The sequence below is a fragment of the Acromyrmex echinatior genome, chromosome 14 (genome assembly GCF_024713525.1).
Source record: "Acromyrmex echinatior isolate Ae372 chromosome 14, ASM2471352v2, whole genome shotgun sequence".
NCBI classification, from domain to species: Eukaryota; Metazoa; Arthropoda; class Insecta; order Hymenoptera; family Formicidae; genus Acromyrmex; species Acromyrmex echinatior.
The window spans coordinates 8597050-8623653 of NC_141865.1; the positions used below are offsets into that span (position 1 = coordinate 8597050).

The window sequence follows — 26604 nt, forward strand, 5'->3', positions numbered from 1 at the left end:
AATTAAAAACTTCAACTTTTATAATTGAGTTTTAGCTTTATTTGCTTATTTCTGTTGCACATTATGAGCAAAATTTAAAAAGAAAGGACGAGAAAAAAAAATTATATAACTATTGCTCTATATTTACAACACAGTTTCAGTCTTTACAAATAACTGTTGTACAATTTACAGCTATTCACAAACGTAAAATATAATCGATTTACGTTCTTAACTCTTTGTTTTGTGAAACTATGATTTTACGCTTATTACGATTAAAAAAATTGAAGAAGGATAAATGAATTCATATAGTCGTTGAGTCCATTAAAACTTTGTAATTTGTGCGATTAGTATGACGCATATACATACATGTATATACACATCATATGTATATTTATATGCATTAAATATAATTTTACTTAAAACAAAGTTACGTTTTTTTATTAAATGCATAGAAAACTTGCTGCTTTTATTTTTCAACTTTATTGATATTCGTAGAATGTAAAACAATATCGAGCAATATATTTGTTTTTTGTATTACACAGCACATATGTAATAAAGTTAAACAAAATATTCGGAATCTGACGCGAATTATAGATCGCCTAAAATGGGCTTAACCATTAACAAAATTGTTATAAATAAATAAATTGTGTCGGAATGTGTAGACGTAGACACGGAGAGCAATCAGTTTTTTATTTATTTAGCATAATCAGTTTATTATTTAAACAGATTTATGAAATTAACGTACGCAACCGACTTTTACATTCGTGTTATACAGGTAATAAAATTATCGCACTTAAATTTATCACACATAAAATTACAAAAATCTGTGCAACCTGTGTAAAAACTTAATAGGTCTCCATACAACACACTTTATTCGAGAGATATTCTGGGGACGTCCTTAGAAGGTTCAGAGGACATAGAAATGTCTTCTGGAACGTCTTTAGGACGTTTCTTGAAGGTCTGTGTTGTATGGAGTCGTAACAGCTGCTAAAAAAAAACGTGTATATGGAAAATATTACGCTATCGGTACAACAAATACATTGCTTTATCAATTTTGAATTTATATTGCATATATGCGTGTACATGAATTACATCTCAACATTTATAGTAAACTCTATTTAAGATTGATAAAAAAACGATTATACGCTGATGTAAAGCTTTCTTTTGACAAAATTCCTTAATCATAATGTTAAATATCACGCGATCAGCATGCTTGTTACGAAACTTGCGCTAAAAAGAAAGTAGGTCACATTTTGAATTTTTCAGAAGTTTTAAATATTAAAATAGAGAGATAGAGAGAGAGAGAGAGAGAGAGAGAGAATTAGAAACTAATCTACCCAATAATGCAATATGAATATCTATAATGCGCATATTCTTTTCACGCTGTCGTCGTAATCTGTTTAAGTACGGTTTCTACTAGTATACCCGAAATAAAGGATATATATGTATATATAGCTTTTTTTTTTAAATAAAAATTTGTATATCGTATTTGACACTTTGTCCAAATACGATGCTTTTGTTGCATAATGAACGTTTTTAAACAAATACTAAATTAAACACGGCGAAAAAAATTACAACGAATTATATGTATATGTATATATTACATACACACACACGCGCGCGCGCGTAAATATAATACACAAACACACACACACACACACGCATGCACGCACATACATATACAATATATATTACATGTAACTAAATTATTCATTTAGAAAGGACTTATAGCAAAGATATTGAAGAGAAATCTTCATTGTACGTATTTCTAAAAAATAAGGTTCTTAAAATAATGTCCTTTTTAAAATGATTGCATTAATTACATGTCGTCAAAATCTTAAAAAAAAAAATTCTTTTAACTCTTTTGTTGGATACTGTTTTCATCTAAAATTGTTAAATTAGAAATAAACTGGTAGTTACCCTTTATTCGGAGTATCTCTACATCTTGAGAATACTTGAAACAAGATCTACAAGCTGCAGTAAGTGAAGTCATGGATGGCAAAGAGGAAGTCTCAATAAAGTGCACCTTGATGCAGTATGAAGGTGATAACAGTTAGCAGTTGCGTAGGATTTGAGAAATATCATAATTTAGAATCCTAATTCATTTCTCACTGGATACTAAAACTCCGGAACAAGAGTTCTGTTTTGCACATTATTTTGGGGAAGCATTCTCTACATCTCTAATAAATCACTATCATATTGTCATCTTTGCTAAATATTGAGATTCTCGATCATCTTGAAATGTAATGAAAGGTGATTCACCGGAATCTTCGTACACTTTGAGTTTCAACATACCGTTTAATCAGTATTTGATAATGAATACCGATTGCCTTTGGTATCCTACTCGTAAAACAAATTCGCTAACGCCTTTATCAGCAACGTGACCAGCATTTATCGCAACGACTTTAAGGTATTCTTTCAGTCCTTTCTTTTTGTGATGAGGTATTATTGATGTATCATACGACTTTGTATTAAAAAAAAAAAGGATCACGTAAATCGTGAGATCACAACTGTTCAGATTCAAAGGCCGCGTTATCTATGCCGTTCATCATTTCGGTTTTCTGTGCGTTCTTCTGTGTGTCCACGATCCGAGGAGTTGATGCCTTCAAATTATAATCTGTCGCATCCTCGCTTTTATGATTCATCATAGCTTCGGGTTCTTTCTGCTCCTTCAGCATGCGATCCTTTCGATGTTCCGTGTACAACCAGCTGAAACAATTAAGAAATACTTAACGTCATACAATCGCAATTCGCAAACTTAATTCAATTATCATTAAAATTTGAATATAATGACGTATGAAAAGAAGAGGATAAAAAAACCACCGCACAAGATATTGTTTGTGATATTTAATTATCATTAATAAAACATTAGACGTTTCGGCCAAAATATGGCCATCTTCAGTAAATTCACAATATTCTTAAAACGCAGAATTACATATAGCTGACATTAAATTCATCCGTCGTGTGATATAATTATATATAAAACGTGTTCTTTCATCATGTGAAGGTGCCTCGTACAAGGTGAATTTTTATGCTCTTCTTTTCATACGTTTTGATTTATAAACCACGTTCGTTTTTATGATGTATTTTGAATATAATGTTTCATGGGAAGATCATAGTGTTTGGCAAACGTAATATATCATTAACGTAACATATCACATTATAATCGTGACTTGATCATGCTACTCACAAGAATGCAAACACCGCGGGCATTGTCATGCATCCTCCGGCGATGAAGAACGTCCCCGGAAATGTATTCATGGTCGCCGCGTAAATGGCGCTGTACATTGGCCCATAAACAAGCGGCATCAGGGACTCGCATACGCCAAACAGCGAATTCACCTTACCTACAAAATTACGTAACGTGTGTATGTCTTAGCTTCGGATAGAGAATAAAAATTGCGTTGAATTTTCCTTGTCGTTAACCGGACAGGAAGGCCTCGTTAGACTTTGTTCGTGATGGAAAAATTAGTAGCGTTGCCACGTAAATGTAATTTGGTGTCCAAATTATCCGATTTACGCGGTTCCGCGAAACACGCTGTTTCGTAAGGTAAAGACTGAGCTCTCAAGTCGAAAAACATTTTTAAGTGGCACTAAAGTATTAATATAATGATCGTAATGATGTAATTCTTTTGTTTGAGTTCATTTATTTTATGCGCTTCTACGAAGAATTCTTCTAAATATGAGAGATATATGCATGTCCGTCTGATGTTACGACGTTATCACAGCTGAAGCATCTTTTCTCTGCGATTTTACACAGGAAGTGTACGATCCGCAAATTGAACGCTTCTAAGAAACTTGTATGATATATATATATATATATATATATATATATATATATATTAGGTGTTGGAATTAATTCGTAGCGTTTTTTAATGAAAGAATGTTATTTATTTCACATGAGCATTAAAAAATACATTAATGAAAGTACTTCCCATCACTTGTAAAACGCTACGAATTAATTCCAACACCTAATATATATATATATATATATATATATATATATATACACACTTCAATCATGTACATAATATACGAAGTTTTATAATACTTAATTTTTTTGAAATTATAAAATTCTGAGATATAAAAATATAATGGCGTAAGGAGAATCATTTTTTTATTTATATTCTCTTACCGAGCTCATCGGTGGGCACGAGTTTAGAAGCTATCGATCGCATGGCGATGAAAGATGTGCCGTTCACGATCTCCACGATAGCGGCTGAAATAAGTAATTGATCCATTATTAGATACACTCGCGTCGGGACTCGGGCTATACTGTGATATATATATTTTATATACGTAGTTGTTACCCTGATGTTAGCCGTTTTAAAAAGACTGACCTACGTAGACCATCCAGGCGGACGTGGCGAACGCGTAAACGAAACTTGCTAAAATTTTACTCGTGCAGCTCATGATACCCACGATCGCGTCGTCTATCTTGAGAATGTGACTGAAGATACCGACGGAGATCGCGGTACCTGCGTATTAGAGGGAAAAATCTTTTACTTTTTCATGCGAGACGAATATCGGACGATCGCACGAATAACGATTCTAAAGGATTAGTAAGCGGACGAGCGCTGTAAAATTCCAGGTGATCCGTTAGTCAAAAGAAAAAGAATATTAGAAAGTCGTATTTTGCGCGTTTGCAAAATTTGTAGAATAATCTACATCGACAAATAGAAAGTTTTTGTCGACGAATAGAAAGTCAAACGAAGACATTCATACGGTATTCGAATTAGGGCTGATGATTTGCTTCGAAGGCTTCGACAATCGTGAAGATTGAAATTTCGAAGCTTCAAAGAATCAAAATTATATGATTAATAGTAACAAATATATTTTCATTAAAAAATATGTAAATATTGCTATGAATAAATTTTTATTTTTACTATTTACACAAATATATTTTTCGAAACTTCAACGCTTCGAAGTTAACTTCGAATTTCAAAATTTTGGCATCTTAAAGTTTTAAGTTCAAAATTAACTTTGAAGATTTGAATTCTATCGAAGCTTCAAATTTTGTCAAATGTTCAAACTGTCAAACGTAACAGTCCTAATTCAAATAGGGCGAACATTAAAGTGTCACGTTCGTAAGACACAAATTCTAATAGATTTTATCTTGCATGCACACCATTGGCAATCTGCCTTTCTGTTGCAAAATATTCTTCTAACGTTTTCTACTTTGTACTACCAGTTGACTGCTGCAACAAGCAATTGCATTTTCAAGGCAATTCCTTCTATAATCAGCTAGAATAAAAGCGACAGTTGATGATTCCGCTTAGCAACGATATTCATTCTTACATAAGATACGTCTCCCGTTTGCTTTCATCGACCCATGGACACAAAAAGCCTTGATTAACCCGATGTATGTACAGCATCATTACGAGAATAGAGCTAACGGATACCTTCGATTTGCGTGAAACGGCAATCGGAGGAGATTATCTGCTCCGACCGACTCGTATGCTGCGTCCGCGTTTCTACACGAAGCAGAATGTACATTTCTACTTCAAAATTAGTAGTTAGAGTCAGTGAATGAACCGGAAGAATTCATTGCGCACAAACGTTTTTCACGAGCGCTCGCTTAAATTTCTATTTTTCTTTTCTCCCTCTCGCTCATTAATTAACGTGCGAGACATTTTCAAGTGATTTTCTTACCGATCAGATTAGTTACCATGCCAAACGTGGAGAACATGCTGAACGTCACTTCGTTCCAGTTGTATCGGAACCGCATGTAAAGATAGAGAACCGCCATTTCGCCTGTGAAAGAAACAAACTTGATAAAACCTTCACTCGCTCTTGTTGCATAATCGCTGTCTACCTCTATCGAGTAATTATAAGGTACAGGCACGATGAATCAATCAAACGTATGCAATAATAAAAACTTTGACCTGACTCGCAGTAAATTGTCCTCCGATCTATAAATGACAGCTATTAAGTTTTATACTTAATGCTTATTCATTAAATATACTAACGAGTATATTCTTATAATTCCTTTGATGCATCTAAGAATATACCTGTGCACAATAGATTATCTCTCGGAGTGTCAGTTCTTAAAAAAAGATTGATTCGTGATAGGCTCGCTATTGTGTTACTCATTATTGAATATTTATAGAATTCATTAACTCAAGTTGAGTTTAATAATTAACTCTCGTCATGAATAACTATTCTTCGGCTCGTTTATTTACTTAAAGATAATTTTTAAGATTTTTAAGATTTTATTTTTGCTTCGGCTCCAAGTATCTTTTCACGATTTTAATTATAATTACTATTAGTATAATTTGTATTATTAACACGTACTTTGTCACGGTACGTAAACAAAAACAAACAATCGCTCATACTCACGGTTGACTTGAGGTAATATATCGTATTTTGCGAGGTCATTATTGTTAAGTTTCATGCTGTATAGGTATGGAGATATTTTGCAGATTCACCCAAGCGCAACGGTTTTCTGTTCAATTACAAACGATTTTCACGATTACATCGGCTACAATTAGACCGACAATTGCTTCCTGTATAAGTAATGCCAAGTTAACTACGAAGGTCAAACGTTAGTATTACGTAAAACGAATTCTCTTTTCCAGAAAAGAGAAGACATATTCAGTCGAGAAGCGTGCAGCTGTCGAAGATATATCTAAGTCCTTCAGCCTTACGAAATGCACGCGCGTGCATTCTGGCGACGCGCGTTCTCCCATGAAACTGCAATGACACGTTTACACGATTGGTACGTAATGTGAAAAGTTACGGATTCCGTAATTCATCCCGCATTAAAATTCGTCGCATGTTCTTTGTGCCGATGCGGTATCCTCGATGCCGCACACTTCACTTCAGGATTATAACGAAGATATACAACGTACTATATAACGTAATAGTCGCTTTCACCACGTATATCTCTGACAAGCAAAGATCTGAAATTACATCGTGAATATACAGCCACGTTCGCGAATCGCGTTGGCATGCTGAAGGAAATTGCATACAAATAAGCGTGTAATGTTGCGTGCGTTTGTACATTGATATATTTTACGTATATACGTCTATAATTTGGAAATTTCAATATTAAATTATCATAAAGAAACAGGAAAAAGTAAATAGATAAATAAAGCCTCTATTAACGTTCTAGAGCGAGCTCTTTAAGAACGCACAAAGCAAACAAATAAAAGTTATAATGATTACAAAGAGAGAAAGTATAATTTTAAAATTATTTCGTTTGTCAATGTATTTTAAATGTATGTAAATTTTATGTCTGCTTCTTTTTTACGATTGCATTTATTATGTATATTGGAAATTAATTTTACGTGTGCGTATAAATTTGCGTATAAATTTTTCTTACTCTTATCCGAATAAGTAAAATGTGTCGAATTACGTAAATACTATTCCTTCTCGTTAATAATTAACATCAATTACAATAAAAAGACCTTAAAAGGAATGATAAAAACGTGTAAATAACTGAATAAACCTCTACTAGATATTTTTTCATGAACTTAAAATTTGAATTTTAAAAAGTTTTGCTTTAGTTTCTATATTTGCAACTGCCAAATCTACATGCCGATCTTGTATACTCGTTCGCGCTGCAACATTAAGTCGTCAGGATAAATTATCGCGCTTACGAGACGTCACCGAGCGACTATGACGGCAATGAGAGAGTCGAGAAAAGTAACGTCTCAAGAAGAGTCTTACAGGTATATCCGCGTTACAGCATTCGAAATCAGGAAGACGCCCATTACACGAAATTGTTATAAGCGTGACGACTGCCCGCGTCACTTAGCAGCTGGGGTAATATGTGCTAATGCGTACCCAGACATTGTAACGACGGGGCTACCTATATAATTAAATTGTGACAAGGGCATCTGCGAAATGTGCTGGAATTGTACGTCGTCGCTGTACGAGCGCGCACGATCGCATTAAAGTCGCGATAGCGCGCTGTAACAAATGCACGCTAATTGAAAAATTGAATGATTCGTGTGGTCGCGTGCTTGCACGGGCTACTAGCAGAAACTGGAGGCTTTATTGTTGCCGATACCGTCCGGCACTGAGACTGGATGCTCGTACTAAGCGCTGACGTCTGTATCGATATCGTAAATTTTTATTTATGTGCTCCCCGTCTAACAAACTCGACGAGGTATGCGTTTGTTAAAAAAGATCGTAAGAATAGTTCCCGTCTTTTAGAAAAAAAACTCTCTCGGTACACTGAAAGAAATCTACTTAACATTTATTTGTGAGATATATAATGTTTATTTTGTTGAAACAAATATTTATTTAAATACTGCGTTCCTAATAAAGAAATCATTTTATTTTTTTGCAATTAATAAGATACATTTCACAGAAATGTATAGTTTGTCATCGCAATCAAATTTTTTTATGACCAATAAAAGGAAATATCATATGTAACATTTGCTTGCAAATATTTTGACTTTTTTTCAGTGTACAAAAGTTAACGATGTAATAAATGTTTGTTGTTTCGCTTGTTGAACTTTTGGTCTTTGCAGATTTATAACGTCCATATCTTGTAGATTACGCGCAATATCAGTGATTCCGAATGCCAAACAAATGCAGTTGCAGTAAGATATTTTATTGACGCTTTAAAATACGCGGATTATTTGGATACCTCAAGCAACGCTACACGTTCGCGTTCGTATAATGTGTGCCTAGTTTTACCATATCTTCTCTTACTTTCCCTTGGCATACGATGTATGTTCACACCGTCGGACGTAAGTAATTACTGATGGAAATGCGCACAGTTACCGCAACACGGTAGCAAGATTAACGAGAATTACCGTGAGTTTTTATCGTGCTACGAATGCACGTGAGAAATGATGGCTGCCTTTTATTTTCAACTGTTTTCCAGCGGTTTTACCAATTTTTTTCTTTATTGTGTGAGAATTAAATTGTTTGTATATTTGAGTCATTATATGTTTATTTTTCATGCATTTATGAGCTTTTTCTGGTTTACATAATGCGAATAAATAATAGTTGTAAAAATTTTCACTTATATAAGATCGATTCAATGAATAAATAATATCATGAATATTATATGTATACAAATATACAGGATGTTCCCAAAAGGTGTATATTGTTATATACAATGAATATATATATTATACAATAAATATATATAATTTTAATTGAGAATAAAGCTTTATAAGTTTTTAAGGATGTATTAAGTATGAAGAATACATGAAGTATATAAACACTTTTTAAAATAAAAAAAATGTGAAAAAATTACAGATTTTTTAATGTTAAAATTCAAAAAATTCGGCGACAATTTAGAACTTGATTCAACAATTGTTTCAACAAGGGGTAAACATGTTATAAAATAATAATTAAAATAAAATTTGAGAAAAATTTTATGTAAATTATAAAATTGTATTATTAAATATAAATATTGACCCTCTTAAACTATATCATATACATAATATTTATTTTTATGTGGAAGGTATAAATTTCTTATTTTAATCATATTTTGCAGAGACTAAACAAAATGATACAATAATCTTTAACAATAATAGTATTATTAGATCACACACTGTATTAACAACTCATTATTTACGTATTTGTAAAATTGAATATTAAATAAAGTTATAATTAAATAAAGCTATATTAAATTAAGTTATAATTTAATTAATGTGAAAATTAAAAATAATTAGAAAAATTACTGAAAGAAAATGCCATGTGAGTAACATGTCTGAATTAACACCTGCAATTATAACATCTTGAATTATATAGAAGGTCTATTTTAGCCTCTTTGTAATTCAGAATTCACACAGGGGTATTATTCGGTGTGAGAATTCAAGATTTTAATTATCACAATTAAAATCAATTGTAGAGTTAATAATAAAAATTCAATTATGCAGCTAATTAAATACAAAAAATATTTCTTTTCCATTGAAACGGATCTTAGTACTTAAACACATACCTTCTGTGTGAATTTATGTACACTCTGATTCTGCATACCGCGCGTCGAAATCTTTTTGATTGGTCTTGAAATGCACTCATGAACAAAACCAGAATAGTAATATTATTTATTAAATTGTATAAATAGTTTAATAATTTTTGGTAATAAACATCTTTAATAAGAATTTATAATCAGATGTTAAAGAAAATCTTAAATCTGCGAAAGATATTAAGACCTCGGCCGGGGATTGAATCTCTTGCATTCCGTGCGAGCGTCCTCATGATTAGACCACCGAGGCTTCGACAACATTCATCACAATAACCAATAATTAGTAAATAAACGTCGTGTTTCAAAGTGACATATGTTAATATATATTGAGAAGTAGGATCAATAAGGACAAATCAAATTAAATATGAAAAATTCTTATTTTCAATCGAAACGGATTTTAATGCTTAAATACATACTTTTGTGCGATTGAATGAATTTGTGTGATTAAATGAATTTATATAAATTCACGTAGAAGTTAATAAGAATTAATTAATAAGTGTTAATTTCTCAATATATATTGTTGTTAATATACATCACCTTGAAGCACGATGTTCATTTACTAGTTATTGTGACAAATATTGCCGAAGTCTCGGTGATCTAACGATCTAAGAACAAAAAGTTATTCCCATAACGTTATTGTTGTAAATAAGACACGTTACATACAACTGTCGAATAACCTTGCTTAACACTTGGGAAAACATTTCTTTAAAGGCTCTCGATTTATTCGGGCCATTTACTCACCGTAAAGGGGCCCGATCACAATCATAACAACGACCATGAGCACGATGACCCTTTTCTGGCGATTGTTCGCCCCTTTCTTGAATGCCACACGAAACGTTTCCTTGATATGTTTCAACGAGAAGAAGTCCAAAACAAAGGCGCACAACGAGGTCCGCTTACCTTCGCTTGGAAGGGACTTTTTCCGCGCGCGTTCCGCGAGCACCCTCGATGGTTCCTTGATAACCACTAGACCGTACACAAAGCTCATTATGTAACACACCATCGCGATACTAAAGACACCATAGAAACCCAGCTTTGTGTAAAATATCCCTGATAGGGCCATGCCTATTGGCACGCCCAAAGACAGGAAGACGTTGGCCGCGCCAATCCTAAGTGTTCTTGATTCCACGGTTGTGATGTCCGCTATATAACTGAAGATACCCATAAACATGGTAGACCAACCGCCAGCTAATCCAGGCCACACTGACTCCAGTACAACCACCTCCATGGGTAACTCGTAGAACCAGTAAGTGCAAGCAATGAGGGTAACACTACTGAAGAACTCGCCGATGATCGGAAGTAGCATGCAAGGCTTCCTTAGACCAGTGCGATCGCTCCACGCACCCATAAACAGGATCAGGATGGTCGGCAGGGCGCTCTGCAGCGGCGTTTTCCAGGTCTGCATACGCGCCACCATCTGCTGAACTGCAAGCTCCTCCGCCTCGTAACCGGTGGTGTTCCTGGCGGACAAAGCTGAGCATACTTCATCTGGATAAGCCAGGTTCACTCGGCAGGCCTTCTCGAGGATCAGATTCTGGGTGGCCAGCTGGGAAAGTACGCTGGGAATCACATAGCATGCGACCATCGGCTCGACGGTGATGTTGCTGGTCAAGAAGGACCATTTCTGCCGGATGCTCATGGACTTCCAAGTGACGGCGCTGTCAGACTTTTCGGGAATTGATTGTTTCTTCTCCGATGTGAGCCCCGCGGGCGTGACGATTGTTGTCGTGATCTCTGACATATTTCACGTCAAAGAAGAAATAGGATTGAACTGATTTCTTTTAGAAAAATCACAGTCTCTTTCTATTGTCCAGGTATATGATCGATTGAAGAACATCAAGCTGCCTGTAGCAGTCCAAGGAATAGCTCGCGAAATGCCTCGAAGGCGTCCAGATTTTGGTTCAGATCGTTCGGTGCGCGCTCGAGAGAAATCGCACGGTGGTCCCGCGACTCCCGGCTAATGCAACATCGTGCATTACGAGACGCAGCGGTGTTATCTGTCTCCTTCCTTCGCTGGTCACCACCAGCACCAGCACCAGCGTACCTCGTACCACCTCTTTCCCGGGCCGCGCTGTCGCCGCTCACTCACCGCTCTTTCCTATGATCGGCCTCCTGCAGCGCGCAACGAGTTGATCCGCCTTCGTGTACATCCACTTAGGGACTAAGCACACGCGGTGGCCCCTCGGGGCAACGTCGCCGACGTTCGCGCTTAATCGGTTCCTCCGCGGTGCACGACACGCGGCTAATGCTCCACGAGCGCGATTATCAGCGCTCCCGCGAGTCGCTTCCGATTCCGCCCCGCAGGAGTTTTCGGGTCAAGGTCAGCCCCCGACGACGGTGCCCGAGGCCTCCGAGGGTCCTCCCGCCGCGCTACCTGAATCCTATTCTTCCTCGGCGATTGCCCCGCTTGTCCCGCTCGTTTTCCTTTCTTGATACGCGAAAAACATGCTGATCACCTTGACACGCGAGTGTCTTCCGCGATGGAGCATAACGAGCTACCTTATGTCCGCCAAATCTCTTCACGTAGCATAAAGTCTAATCCAATGGTCTCAACATTGACATGTTGATGAATGAACGACGTGTCATGATTATCGTGTTCATTTTCCTACCCAGGGAGTACTTATTCTTACGTCGACGAATGATGATCTTTTTCGGTTTTATATACCTTACGATTCGACGAGACATTGTTCCTCTTGCGTGAACAATTTAGATTTCCGATGACCCGCCAACTGCGCGTTACTATGTTGAAGGCTGTAGAAAGCCGCTGATGGCTTAATTCACTCAAGCCGAGATTCTCAAAGTTTATCGCCTCCGGTGCAAATGTCCTCGCGCCCGGATGATGTCAACAACTCGTAACGGGTTACTCACGAAACCGTATGATTACCTCTTGCGATCTTAGTGTAAACTTCTTTCACCAAACAATCCATTCGGATTGATCGATCACGCAGCCTTCGATTTGTCCTTGACACGTTCCTCTCGTTGCGAAAATTCTTCCCTATTATAGATGATGATAGTTGTTAGTTTGGCGTTATCCGAACGTATTTCCTCTTCTATCGACAATAGCGAGCGAGTAACTCTGGGCAGTCGCGTAAAGAACATCTTCAACCTGCCGCCCGTGATTTTATTAATAAGAAATTCGAGAAATCTGTTTAGCCGAAGCGGAAACGGCTACCGGCGACCGCGACGATGTCGAACGGATGGCAACTGAGCGTAAACAGGCAGCGTCGTCGAATCGCTGCCGCGCGTAACTCGACGAGGCGCTGTTAAATGTGACAATTCGTTGATAAAGTAATCACTACTACGCACGGTCCCAGCGTTCTACAGTCGGAGCCTATTTTAGACAGGGCCGTCCAAGTGCCATTATCTGCGACGGTGAATTCAAAGCTATTCGCGCGACTCGGCCGCTCGAGTGACAGGCCGAGTCGCGGTTGCACCATCGCGGTTTTTTCATCGTCACGCGGTCGCGACTCGCAGATTTTTCGCATGTCCTGCCATCGCTGATTATCATCGTTGTCACGTCGAATTTCTTGCGCCTTTCGTTCAATTTGTTCGCTCGGATAAGCGCCATGTCCGTTTCCCAACCGATCGGACGTCGAGTCCAGTCCTCGTGCGCGTCCAATCCTCATCGCGAAATCTTTCAAGTTCGCATGGCGAAGTACTACAAAATCGAAAGGACGAAAATCCGCAAGGTCGCGTCCGAGCGACGAAAGACATCTAGAGGCGGCCCTGGCTCTTAAGTCTGACGTATGATGCCGTCAAGTGAGTAATGCTCGCAATTCCACAGCGATGCTTATAAAATATTCGATGCAGAGCTGTCACCGGCACCTCTCCCTCTCTCTCTTTCTCTCTCTCTTTGCCTCCTCTCTTTCCCACTCTCTGTCTTGATATCCGACCGACGAGGGTGCGTCTGTGGTCGTCATTACTCAAGAGCCATCCTCGTCGGCCATCATGGCGGCCGTGCTTGCGGCACGCGAGAGGTATGATTCTTTCGCGGTGACCAACTGGTTATTCGGCGTACGATCGGAGTTGCCGATTGACAAAAGCCTACTAATACATTGCAATAAATCATCTATTGGCAGGCAAATTATCAGAAAGGTATTTTATTTCGTTGCATTCTCGCTCCGCTGAACCGCTACTCGAGAATTATGGATTTTCAAGTAGCAGCCATGAAACTATAGTTAATGATTTCAATTCCGCATTTAGCACATAAAGCAACTTTCGATTTTTTTTTTCGCAGCTATCGAATTTAATGGACAGAAACGATTTCTCCTGTTACACGTTTCTATCGGAGTGACGTAATCACTTTTAGGTCACTAGTGTATTATTTATTTGCTCGTTTGCCTTGCAGATGATTTTTATTTCATTGTTCATTGATAACAATTTAACTAGGTTACTCTCTTTGTCAACATGTTATATATTATTATATATTTTAATTTTGTGATAATGCAAAAATGTAACTAAAACGAAAGGCATTTAAATTAGAACGAAGAAAATATCACAATAGTATAATTACAATTATAATATTTTTGATAATACTGATTAGATTATTCATATACCTATATATTTAATTTATGTAAGTGTTTAATTAATATTTAAGAAATATATCTCGATTAATATTAGGTGTTGGAATTAATTCGTAGCGTTTTACAAGTGATGGGAAGTACTTTCATTAATGTATTTTTTAATGCTCATGTGAAATAAATAACATTCTTTCATTAAAAACGCTACGAATTAATTCCAACACCTAATATAACAATTAATAAGCAAATAATCATTAAAATAAATAAGCAATACGAATTGTTTGTTCAGTAATAGTTTATTCTCGATACAAATTATTTATTACTCGTCAAAAGTAATTAAAAAAATTTGAGATTATTTTTTTATCAATCATTTTATTTCAATGAATTTTTACAAATATTTTAAAAACGGAGCATTTTGTTCACAATAATTTTTCATTTACTTCGGCAGTTTATTTGGAAATTGTTTTGTTTGATTCAATTAACTTCGATCGTATATAGAATGCGTATTACATCTTTGGGTGCATCCATAATTGAATTAATGTACAACGAGTACTTCGTAATCCTTGAACGACAACTCTTCGCCTTCATACGGAATGTATAAGCATCCGTGACTTGGTTGTACCTAAGGAATTATTTTTTTTTAATATAATATAATCATACATATATAATGTAATCATCTGTTAAAATATATCAAAGACGAGTGAAGATAGTGAATGTTTAGTTAATGAAAATGTGAATTTAATGTATTCAAATTTAACTAAATAATATGTAAGCAAAACAATTGTACTAATAATAAGTCTTCTTCAGTTGTATAAATAGATATTATTCCGCGAAAACAATTAAGAGAAAAATTGAAAAATCGTAATCATTATAGATGATTAACTAAACATGTATTTATATCTGTAATGACTTCGATTTTTCTATTTTGCTTTTAATTATTTTCACGGAATAATATCTATTTATACATCTTAAGATCTTAATATGCAATTGAAACTTATCTCACCTATATTTTGTCAATTTTAAATTAACATAATAAATTCATATTTTTATTATCTATATCTTGATAGTTTTATTAATTACTCTCACATAAATCTAATTTATTATGCCCAATTTAATATTAAAAAAGATAGTAATTAATTATTTATTTTAAATATTAAAAGCACTATTTTTAATGTTTCAATACTTAGTAACATCGTTAATATCCATTCTTCTTTTTGCTCGTCTTTGTCTCATTCTAACACATTATTATATTATTTTATAATGACGAGCAAGATATTAATTTTAGATTTTAATGTATACTTTGAACAGCTGGATTATATCTTGTCTAATAGTAAAGATAAAGTCGCACAAGATAAAAGTGAGTTTTGCTTGCTGAATACAGAGAGGTTGGAGAATGTTTTGGCAAATCAAGCATGCTTCGATCAAGCTGCTATTCCATATTTTATGCTTATCATTACTGTCGAACTCTGAGATTAATAGCTGCCGAAAAGACCGACCTTGCCAATTGTTTGAGATCCACTATGAAGGGCACGGCCAACATACAGAGGTTCTCCATCAGCAGTTTGACCTGCGATTATTGCATCCTCTGGTACTTCACCGTTGCTGCAAAACTCCCATGCAAATTCCCCTTGGACAAGGACCTGACAAAATCGTAATATTATTCTATGGTATAATTAATTAATTGCTTATAAATATCATCGACAATTAATTTTGACGCGTTTTTTTATTCTTATCATTATTCATTTATTCTTTGATCAAACATTATCAGATAACGAAATATAATAATCTCGTGTGAATCTTTGAGACATCTATATCGAATCATATCTTTATCAAATCAATAGCTATTTCCGAAAAAAATTTGATATCTCAAGATCATCTTGAGTCTAATAAAATTGATATAATTAATTTTAGTAAATCTTGTATTATGATTGTTATTTCATGTACTTATTTACGGAGTATTATATAAGTTATGAAAAAATGATGTAACCGTCTTTAATCATTGTTGGAATCAAAGGAAATCGTTGTTGGTTTCTTAGATGAGTTTAAACCAATGAATTCGTATTTTTAATGCAGCAAATTGATGATAATCACTTCTGTGAAACAATTTTAATTAAAGCTAATCTATAATTTTTGTATTAAAAATGCGATAGAATATATTTAATTAATAATATATTAAAAATAATATATTATACTTTATAATCAATTTTGGGCGATCTTATGAGTGTCCTGATAAGATGATTAAGTAATGCAAAGCTTAGCATGACTCGTAAGTGATCAGGTTTCTCGTAACATAGAAAAAAATTCGTCTGGCTTATTTGTCACCTCATAATTGTCTTTGGGATGTTCCTCGCCATTGTGACAAACATAGGCGACACCCTTGTCAGGAATCACTTTCGCTGGTATCATATCACCATCATGAAAAGCTCTGCCGACGTAAAGTTTGCTTCCATCAGAGTCGCGACCGCCGATGATCGCGTTTTCTGGCAGCGATTGATTGCTGGCACGGCTTACCCATCTGTAGGCTGTAATAATAAAATTATTAGGAAAATCGATATGTTGAATATTATATTAACATATTAGTATGAGTCGGATCTATCGGGATTCAGTTTCTCGACTTCATTTTGTTGGCAAATGAAAATTTCATGTAACTTAATACTTAATAAAATATTTAACTTGATAAAAAATTTATTAAAATAAGGAAAAGTGTAAAAATTTATATGTTTTTTATATTAAACATTTTCTTAAATTTAAAATAATATATATAACAGTATAGATTATTTAAAAAAATCATTTAAAAAATAATTTTTAATAAAGTTGTTTTAATATTTAATTTTGTTTGATTTTAATATAGAAATATTGTAAGAAATATATGTATATATTTACCTAAGATATATATATTTACCTATGGTTTTCTAAATTTTGCGAAGAAAATTATTAATCTGTATTTTAATAATCATTTAATCCAATTGATATTCATCATGATGATTTTGATATCTAATAATGAAATATTTAATTCTATCGAATGATATAATCTTATTTTGAACAATTTCATAAAATACCGCTTATATACCGCGAATACATGTGTTACGTAATATTATAATACATTGATACTAACACATGCTCTTTGTCATCGATATGATAAGACTTCTAGATGGTTCTTGTAATCGATGACTTCACATGCCACATACATATTATCTTTATAATTCATATGACTCATATACTTTAAAAATAAAGTAACTATATTTAATGATGGATTTCTTCGCACTGATAAAAAAAATAAATTATGTACAACTATTTTTACACTTAACTTAATATAGCTATTATCGTAATAACTACTTAATAGATAACGCAATAGAAGTATTACACGTAAGCATATGTTTATTCATGCAATACGCCACAGAACCTGATTTAGATTAATCTGCTCATAATTAAATTTCAGAAAATTAGTTTCCAAAAATAGCAACATCCTATAATTATAATAGATTTTTAATTAGATTTTAATAATCCAGTTTTTTTTAACTAGATTTACCAGATTATCCAGACAAATAGTAGAATTGTAATTTGAGTTTTAAAATTCAATATTTGCAAATTTATTTTTAGTAATAAAATAATAAAACGCAAGAAATGATATTTAGTAAAACATCCTCAATGCAAATGTCGATACAAAATTAGAGAATATAAAGTGAAATAAAATAAGTAAAAAAACAAAGATCTTATAAATACCAAAAAATTAAAAAAAAATTATATCTACTTATTTTAATATATTTTAGAGAAATCTTTACCCACCTGGCATAATGGAAATCGATTCGGCACGGTCGAAGTCTGAATGCAAGATGATGCTTGTCGTACCTGTAGACCGAGTTAAAAGTTCGTGTAATCTTATCGCTCGTAATCTTATTTGTCGAAATATTTCACTCTCTATCTCTTTTCTTTACTCTTCGTATATAATACTTAGCGTATATAAAACTTACTTAGAATGTATATATAGCGATATGATACTGTTATGCCTTCACACCTTTCCAATTGAAAGTATCATATTGATTGATTATAATGATTACAGTATAATCGTCATCAGTTTGATCAAATATATTTATTTAAATATTTAACGTTAGTTGTAAATATACGTATAAAGAGCAATTGTCTTGTTCGTTTTCATTTTTTAAAACATATGTTACATCTATATCTCTGATGAAAATAAAAATCGGAGCGTAAATTAGATGTAAATGGGAGAGAACAAGCGTAAACACTGTAACAGAAGCGTAAACAACATTTTTAGGAGGCAAAAATTGAAACATTAAAATATAAAGGAAGCGTAAATGCTTTTTACTCTCCCATTACATAGAATTTACTCTCTGGGAATCGATTCTGTATCTTGAAACGAGGTGAAAATTACAAAAGTGAGCAAATTTACTAGAATACTGATAATTTCATTGGTCAACACCTAGTAAATTTGCTCACTTTTGTAATTTTCACCTTGTTTGAAAATATAGAATCGACCCCCTGATTTTTATTTTCATCAGGAATGTATGTATAATTTGTTAAGATATATTTTGATAATTAATCCCAATGACAAAAGAAAGTTATAGTTATATCATAATAAAATCATGTGCAAATGTTTGCTTTGTCACAGGTGATATCGCTATGATATTATTATGAAACTATGATAAAAATTGCACCTCACTATGACACGCTGCTTTGACATAACAGAAATTAATGCTTATAGCATTCGATTTAAGTGTTTTCCTGCTGGATTGCTTGCGTTTAGTAAATTACTAAAATTGTATCACACAAAACGCAGAATTTTTAATAATTTACCAAAACGCAAGCACTCCAGCAAAAAAACATGCATCGCGTGTGCTGCAGACTTAACGTAATATTTTTTGCAAAAAGGAGAACTTCAATGTCTGTATCATTTTGTTTATATAGCTAGAATTATTAATCTTTTTTGTTATTTAATGCGTAGCAAAAAATTAAAATAAATTTTTCTTTAAGATTTAATATTATTTTCTTTATTATTTAATCGGCCGATTATTAGTCCATCGAAATTAATCGATCGCATCGATCGTCAAACAAAATGACACATACGATTGATCAATTCCATTGGACTAATCGGTCGATTAAATTAATCGGAGTTGGTGAAACCGGACCTAATTGTCGATTGAATTAATCATCGATTAAGTTAGTCGGAGTTTGCCTTTCAGGACACTTTAAAACAATATATTAAAAATATAAAAATTAAAAACTTTTCCAAGTAGGTGTCTTTCTTATGCCCGTCCACCAATTTAGATTAACTTTAATTTTCCACCAATATAGATTAACTTTATAGATAACTTTAATCTCGGTTCAACTTATTCTTCGTCTTTTTCTAGAGATTAAAAAAAAATAAAAAGTAAGTTGAACACCGAGATTAATCTGCGTTGGTGGAAATGAGCATAAGAGTTTTATAAACTTTGAAATTTTTTAATATTTTTCAAAATAATGTTAATCAATTTACATTGATCAATCATATTTGAACTACACAGTCATTTTTAAATACATCACTAGTAGTTGCCACAGAATCTTCATAGATGTCGCATTCGTCACTGTCTTCTGTTTAAAACATCTGGAAGACAAACACGTGAGATCAAGAGGACAATCTTTTATGAATATTTTGATAAAAAAGTGTGCGTAGTTCTTGCTTAAAAATGAAAGTTAAAGTATTAAGTAGGAATCCTGATGAGTACTTACGAGAGACTAAACGAGACATTCATAAAAGTAAGTAAAGATATTTACCGCCAAGATATTTACAGATCTAACCTGATCATGCGGAACATAGCAATGAAAATTATATTCAATTATATCGAAAAGCTGAGCAAAACTATTTAAAAGACAATAACACATTAACATAATTAATGCCCAGTTATATAATTTCAAGAGAAGGTTGAAAGCATATAAGTTCTATCAATCGATGAAAATAACCTAAAAAAAAAAAAAACAGCAATAATCGAATATCGTTTTATCATTTATAGTTCCACGAAATTTCGATCCCTCTTTACATCCCTTCCAAGCGGCCAGGGAATACACAAAAGCACTGAACGCTGTTAAGTTGGAAAAGGTATTTGCGAAGCCTTTTGTAGGCAATCTAGAAGGCCACAGAGATGCAGTGTCCTGCATATGCAAGCATCCCTCTCAGCTGTCCACAATTCTCAGCGGTGCTTACGACGGCGAGGTGAGAACCTGGTCTCTCAGCCTGGGTACGTGCACACGCGCGTTTTTGGCTCACAATGGCATAGTTCGCGGTATTGCGTACGTGCCAGATGGAAAACACTTCATTACAGTCGGTGACGACAAAACGATTAAAACTTGGGACGCAGTCTCTGCTAGTGAAGATGAGGAACCTGTGAATACTATTGTCAACAAAGTATGCGGATTTTGGATATAGTTTTCCTAAAATTTACCAAATGTAAATATATTTAAAACTTTTTAAGCAATTTCTTTGTCCATAGACAGTATTAACTGGCATAACTCATCATCGAGCTAACTCTACATTTGTTACTTGTGGAGAAGGAATATGTCAAATGTGGGAGGATACTCGTAATGAACCACTTCGTACATTTAAATGGGGTGTAGATAGTCTACTCGACATAAAGTTTAATCCTGTACAAAAAGATCTTTTAGGTACAACGTTTGATGAAAGATTATATTTCTATATGCATATGAGATATCAATAAAATATATTTTATATTAAATTTAATTTTAATTTCCAGTCTCTTGCGCCAGTGATCGCAGCATAATTTTATACGACACTAGAGAAACAGGACCTTTAACAAGGATAATAATGAAATTACGCAGCAACAAGCTCTCTTGGAATCCTATGGAAGCTTTCATCTTTACTTGTGCCAATGAAGATTACAAGTAAGATATAAAATAGAACATCAAAGAATGGCTTCCTGCAATTTCTTCGCATCATCTTAAATGTATTTGTTTTAGTTTGTACACATACGATACCCGCAAGATGAAAACACCGGTTAACATACATATGGATCACGTAGAGGCCGTGATAGATGTGGATTATTCTCCGACGGGGAGAGAATTTGTTTCGGGCAGTTACGACAAGTCGATTCGTATTTTCGAAGCGAATAAAGGTCACTCACGAGAAGTGTATCACACAAGACGCATGCACAGACTTACCTGCGTAGGATGGTCGCTCGATAACAAATTTGTAATTAGTGGCAGCGACGAAATGAATCTTCGTATATGGAAAGCTAAAGCATCGGAAAAGCTCGGCATTGTAAGCATATAAATATCACGATTCTACGAATTTATAAGCAATTTTTCAATTACCGATAATACTCTCCATGTCTCTGTTCTTAACTTCAATAGCTGAGAGCTAGAGAAAGAAACGCACTGCTTGTCAATGACGCTTTGAAAGAAAAGTACGCGGCGCATCCGGAAGTTCGACGAATTGCACGTCATAGACAAGTACCGAAACACATATATAATGCGCGAGCCGAATTACGAACGATTCGCGAGAAAAGTAAACGCAAGTAAGTATAATGAAAAATCCTAGTGTTTGAATTTTACAATATACTTTTGAATAGTGTTATAATATTGTTTTATCTCGCAGGGAGGCTAATAAACGTTATCATTCCAAGAAGGGAGCTATACCGTTTGTATCAGAAAGGCAAAAGAATGTTGTGGCTCACGAAAGCTAAAACGGCACATATTTGTATCTTTTTATCTGTCACATTTCGACCTTTATTTAGCGATTCGTTTTAAATCATTGAATTTGTACTGTTGGATTCTACAAGATGTTATACAGTCGTAAGAAATACTTTGTATTATATTTATTGTAATAAATAATTTCTCTTGACATTATACAACGCATTGCGATAATAAAAATTCATGAAACATTACAAACCTCAAGCAGTGATTAATGTCATGCGTAGCGTACATTACAACAGTTAATTATGCTGTTTTTTGCGCGATTATCTTAGCACGCATTAATCGATTTAATACAAACACTTCATTTTTCCCTTGTTATTTTTAACTTGATATTCCAAAAACACTATTTTAAAATGTTTGCACAATCCATTAGATCGCGCATGTGCGATGAGATTAACGACATGAGACACATCACTGTCTCAGTGTTTTTACGCAATTGCGGCTATGAGTTTAAAAAATGATTTATGGTAGATATAATGAAGTTTTACAGATACAAATATTTCTGACGAGACTTGTTACAATAAATTTTAGCAATTCGCGTTGTCATCGCGTTATAGCGACACATTGTATTATAGAAGCAGAAAGTCACAATCGATTCATATTTGCAGAAATCTATTATACATATCATACATACGATTTCAATGCACTATATGCATAATTCTGAACTTTCTTTAACACAATGCGTCACTAGATACAAGTCTGAATATATACTCGTCGACAAATTATGATGCAATCTCATTTGTCGTTCAGGAATCGAAACCGTCATCATTTTAAAAAATTTAATATTCAATGATACAAAAATGTACGCTATATTGTCTTTATATCCCTATAGCATAAAAATTTAATCACCGAGACTGTTAATATTAACAGCTTAATATTTACTCTTATTTTTTTTAATGAATAACGGTCATAATGAATGATTTTAATGAGATGGCAGTTTTGTAAATTTCGATGTAGCTTGTACATCCTATTTAATAGCCAAGGAATCGCTAATATGTGGTAATTATACTCGAAAAATTATTTTCTGGTATGTAAAAAAGTGCAGTTTAGTGTCTGGTCGACGCTGACAATATTTTAAATACGATAGTTATCTACGCATCGTATGATTTCATTGTCGTAACTATGCGCGAATTTCTGTACAAGACTAGGATAGCTGAGAAACTAAATTATCGCCTATTACAATAATTCGTGTTTCGTCGAGTCGAAATTTCGAGGAAGTTCTGTGTCCTCTCTTAGGCGTAATTGCATTTCCAAGATTCCATGCCGTTTACTAATCCTCTTTGACGTTTACTAATTAAATATACGTGTGGAAATATAACGTGCGAGTGAGAATAATTATAACATATATATATATACATATAAACACATGTACATCAATATTGCGATCAGGGATCAAAGTGAAAAATATTTCAGCCGTTTTTATTCTCGTTTTGTAGTTTTATTCTACATATATCTTGTTTTTATCAAATTATAATGGAATATTTTCCAATAACTTCTTATTATTTCATTCGTTGTGAAATGAGAAATAAATCAGAAAATTTTCGTTTTTCATGTTATTCTGTACGAGATTATAATTGAAATATATGGCAATCAAAATTATTCCATTTTCAATACTAAAAGAGAGCAAACTGTTTCTCTTTTTATCGAAATTTCGGTGAATATTGTTTCATTTTTGATCCCCGATGCATCGGATTGCGATATACCATCGGGAATGCGATTAAATGATAAACGAAAGAATCTAACTCCAACATATATAGGCTCGATAATGGATTATATATCTTGATTTTGCTTCCAAGCTCGAACATTTTTTCAGTGATTCAACTCACTTAGCTGAACCTATAGAATATGTGACGTTTCTTTGTATTTTTCGCATTTCAAAGATATACTTTTTGATTAACTATAAAGTCCAATCATAAAAACGGAGGAAATGATTGCATTTGTCTATTATACAATAGCCTTCCCACTTCCGGAGCAACCATAGAATATATGTGCGATGGTAATACGAGCCTCAATTACATCTTACGAAAAAATAGATGATTGTTCACTGTTCAGTCGAATAAAAATTACTATATCACTTTTTGGACGCCGTGAATAATCGAGAGAGGAATTAGATGGAAAAATATTTTAATATAACGCTATACCGGAAAAAAAAGTTATCGATTTTTCTCTCGGAGAACAATATCCTTCACATATCACCTTCGAAACATTTTTTTCTGAAAACATTTTGACGTCCTTTCAACGTGTTTTTAAATTTTATTTCAACTGTAAATCAATCAAAATTTACTCGAAATTTTTTAAGTTCGTAACCTATCGCAATGAATTAATTAATTCCCTTATCTTCTTAATGCTCCAATTACGCGTCTATTACGCGTTTTGTAACAAGAATATATTATACGAATCGTTTGGTATTGTTGCAACTATCGAGAGCAATCCAAACGATAACAAAATTCGATTTCGACAGTCCGTTTAACGTAGAGAAACTTGCAAAAATATAATAATCTTCGTAACGAGCACTTGAACATATATTACGTTTTGTGAAAATAATTTATTCCGATTGAAGTTCCGACAGACGTCAATTGTTATAGCATATGTTTAAAACTAACATCTGGCTAGGCGCACGTGCTGTAATACAAAAAAATCGAATTGCTATTCCAGTCACGCGTCCGTATACAACACTAGCAGTTATTAAATTATCTACGCTACGTTTCTTACCGTTATTAATGACTTATGAGTATGTATCACTGGTGGCTGTGCGAGTCTTTCCGGAACATAGATTCGTTAACTAAGCGTCGTTTAAAGTGCGTTGCGCCGATGTCGATTACCTTAGGCAAAATCTCTTCGCGGATAATGATCGCGAATAACGATCGGCTTTTTACATACAATACAAATGGCACAAAATCGATCCAGGTACAAATATACCGAACGGTGCCTCACGTATCTTCCATCTGGTTTTAAATGAATCGACAAACCATAGGAAAGTGCAGAAGAGAGAGAGAGAAAGAGAGAGAGAGAGAAAGAAAAAAAGGAAGAAAAAAAGAGTCATTGTCGATCGTTCTAGACATTCAGATCGGCCATCATTTTGCGAAAATCCGCTAGGGTATTGTAATCCGGGTCCGAATCGATGTCCGCGAAATCCTTGCTGGAGTCAGTCTTGACGAAGCTCGGATTGTATCGGCTTAGCGACAATGGGCACGGCAATAATTCCGGCATAACCGAATGGTGAGTGATTAGCGCAGTGAGCGTCGTGAATTCTTTTGTGAAGCCCTGAAACATACAACATTATTGATTTTACAGGGTTCGTAGTGCTGTATCGGCATTAATTCTAACGCTTGTCAAAGTTTACCCACCGTTATCTCGCTCGTAATAATTCTGCTTTCTCTCGCAATTGTAAACGTTGTCGAAACTAAATTTTATTCAGTCCGTCGAAAAATAAAAATGGAATTCATTTTGCGCGTTATATATTTTCGCAGAAACAATTAAATACCTTTTGTTTTTAAATATACAGGAAACAATTTCGTTTGTAGAAAAAAATTAGAAATATTAAATGAAAAAGAAAGTAAAAATATAATGTTTTTTTTCAAGCCAAAACTGGAGATAATTTAGTCACAATCGAATTTCAACAGTATTTCAACAGAGCTCAAAGGTTTAGTTGAAATAATAAAGAGAAAAATTTCATTTGATAAATAGCGCAGAAATAACACAATCAGCTTATCGTTTTGGCTATTATCTATATATGCACATTGTATTATGCAATATTATGTACATTACTGGGCATTGTTGTAACACACATTGCAGGACAATGAAATGCGATATTAGTCGGTCGGAGATCTTTCTTCACGTTTTCAGTCGTATTGCGAAACACGCCACATAACGAGATAATATGAAATGTATCATATATACGGACGCGCTGACACGAACCTCGGCATATCAGGGTTATCGTACACCGGCATTCATTCGAATCTGGCGTTGTGCTTATTACAGTGCGATGCAATTTTCCGCGTCGTCGTAGGGCGAGGGAAAGAGAAAGCAGAGTTTTGATTTCCCAACGGCATCCGCGGCATATCCAACAAAACTCATTTATACTGGTTTCGGAGATTATCAAAGTCCGCGTACTCATTTAATCTATCCTATGAGAAGGGGAAGTTCGACCATTTAAATACCGAATGGCTAAATGCGCGGTAGCTTTGCACCAAGCGTAGTAGTCCTGAGTATAATGTTCAGACTACTAAAAGCTTCGACCCTTCACGCATTAGCATCCTGCGCGCAGCTTATTTCAATATTAACTTGCGCTTATACAGGAAGATTCCCTCTACCGTGGGTATTATTTCGTGCGTTAAAAAGAATTTTATCCCTTTCACTAGAACCGACTGTCTAAGTTCGTACAAATGCAAAGATCCAATAAGCAAAATGTTGATACGCCAACAGTTTTGAATAGAATATCACGATTGGCATCAATTGTATTAAATT

At 34.3% G+C, this 26604-nt stretch overlaps 4 protein-coding genes across 10 annotated transcripts in view; 1 reads left to right on the plus strand and 3 right to left on the minus strand.

Moving 5' to 3' along the window:
• Positions 1–440: 440 nt before the first annotated feature.
• On the minus strand, positions 441–13129 carry LOC105148828 (putative peptidoglycan muropeptide transporter SLC46). The gene is made up of 6 exons (XM_011060771.2): positions 10655–13129; positions 5632–5733; positions 4320–4457; positions 4115–4198; positions 3170–3326; positions 441–2688 (listed from the first exon to the last, which is right to left on the minus strand). The coding sequence occupies exons 1-6, from the start codon at positions 11652–11654 to the stop codon at positions 2484–2486; spliced, it is 1686 nt and encodes a 561-aa protein (XP_011059073.1). The 5' UTR covers positions 11655–13129; the 3' UTR covers positions 441–2483.
• LOC105148831 (DDB1- and CUL4-associated factor 13) lies at positions 6406–22332 on the plus strand. 3 transcript variants are annotated; one of them, XM_087413607.1, is made up of 9 exons: positions 6406–8092; positions 8484–8681; positions 18204–18300; positions 20442–20833; positions 20919–21090; positions 21180–21327; positions 21403–21703; positions 21796–21959; positions 22040–22332. In XM_087413607.1, exons 1-9 carry the CDS (start codon positions 8063–8065, stop codon positions 22125–22127), a joined length of 1590 nt encoding a protein of 529 aa, XP_087269733.1. In that variant the 5' UTR covers positions 6406–8062; the 3' UTR covers positions 22128–22332. The 3 variants fall into 3 exon arrangements, with proteins under 3 accessions (XP_087269733.1, XP_087269734.1, XP_011059078.1); XM_087413608.1 differs by lacking the exons at positions 6406–8092; positions 8484–8681 and adding an exon at positions 15968–16100; XM_011060776.2 differs by lacking the exons at positions 6406–8092; positions 8484–8681; positions 18204–18300 and adding an exon at positions 19988–20187.
• Positions 14786–18298, minus strand: LOC105148830 (pfs47 receptor). The gene is made up of 4 exons (XM_011060775.2): positions 18220–18298; positions 16756–16955; positions 15930–16073; positions 14786–15055 (listed from the first exon to the last, which is right to left on the minus strand). The coding sequence occupies exons 1-4, from the start codon at positions 18224–18226 to the stop codon at positions 14969–14971; spliced, it is 438 nt and encodes a 145-aa protein (XP_011059077.2). The 5' UTR covers positions 18227–18298; the 3' UTR covers positions 14786–14968.
• Positions 22245–26604, minus strand: part of LOC105148897 (EGFR adapter protein) — a 64890-nt gene continuing 60530 nt past the window's right edge. For all 5 annotated transcript variants that reach the window (XM_087413604.1, XM_087413605.1, XM_087413603.1 and 2 more), the window contains one exon: positions 22245–25401. In XM_087413604.1, coding sequence (XP_087269730.1) covers positions 25192–25401 — 210 coding nt within the window. In that variant the 3' untranslated portion in view covers positions 22245–25191. The remainder of the gene's footprint in view (positions 25402–26604) is intronic.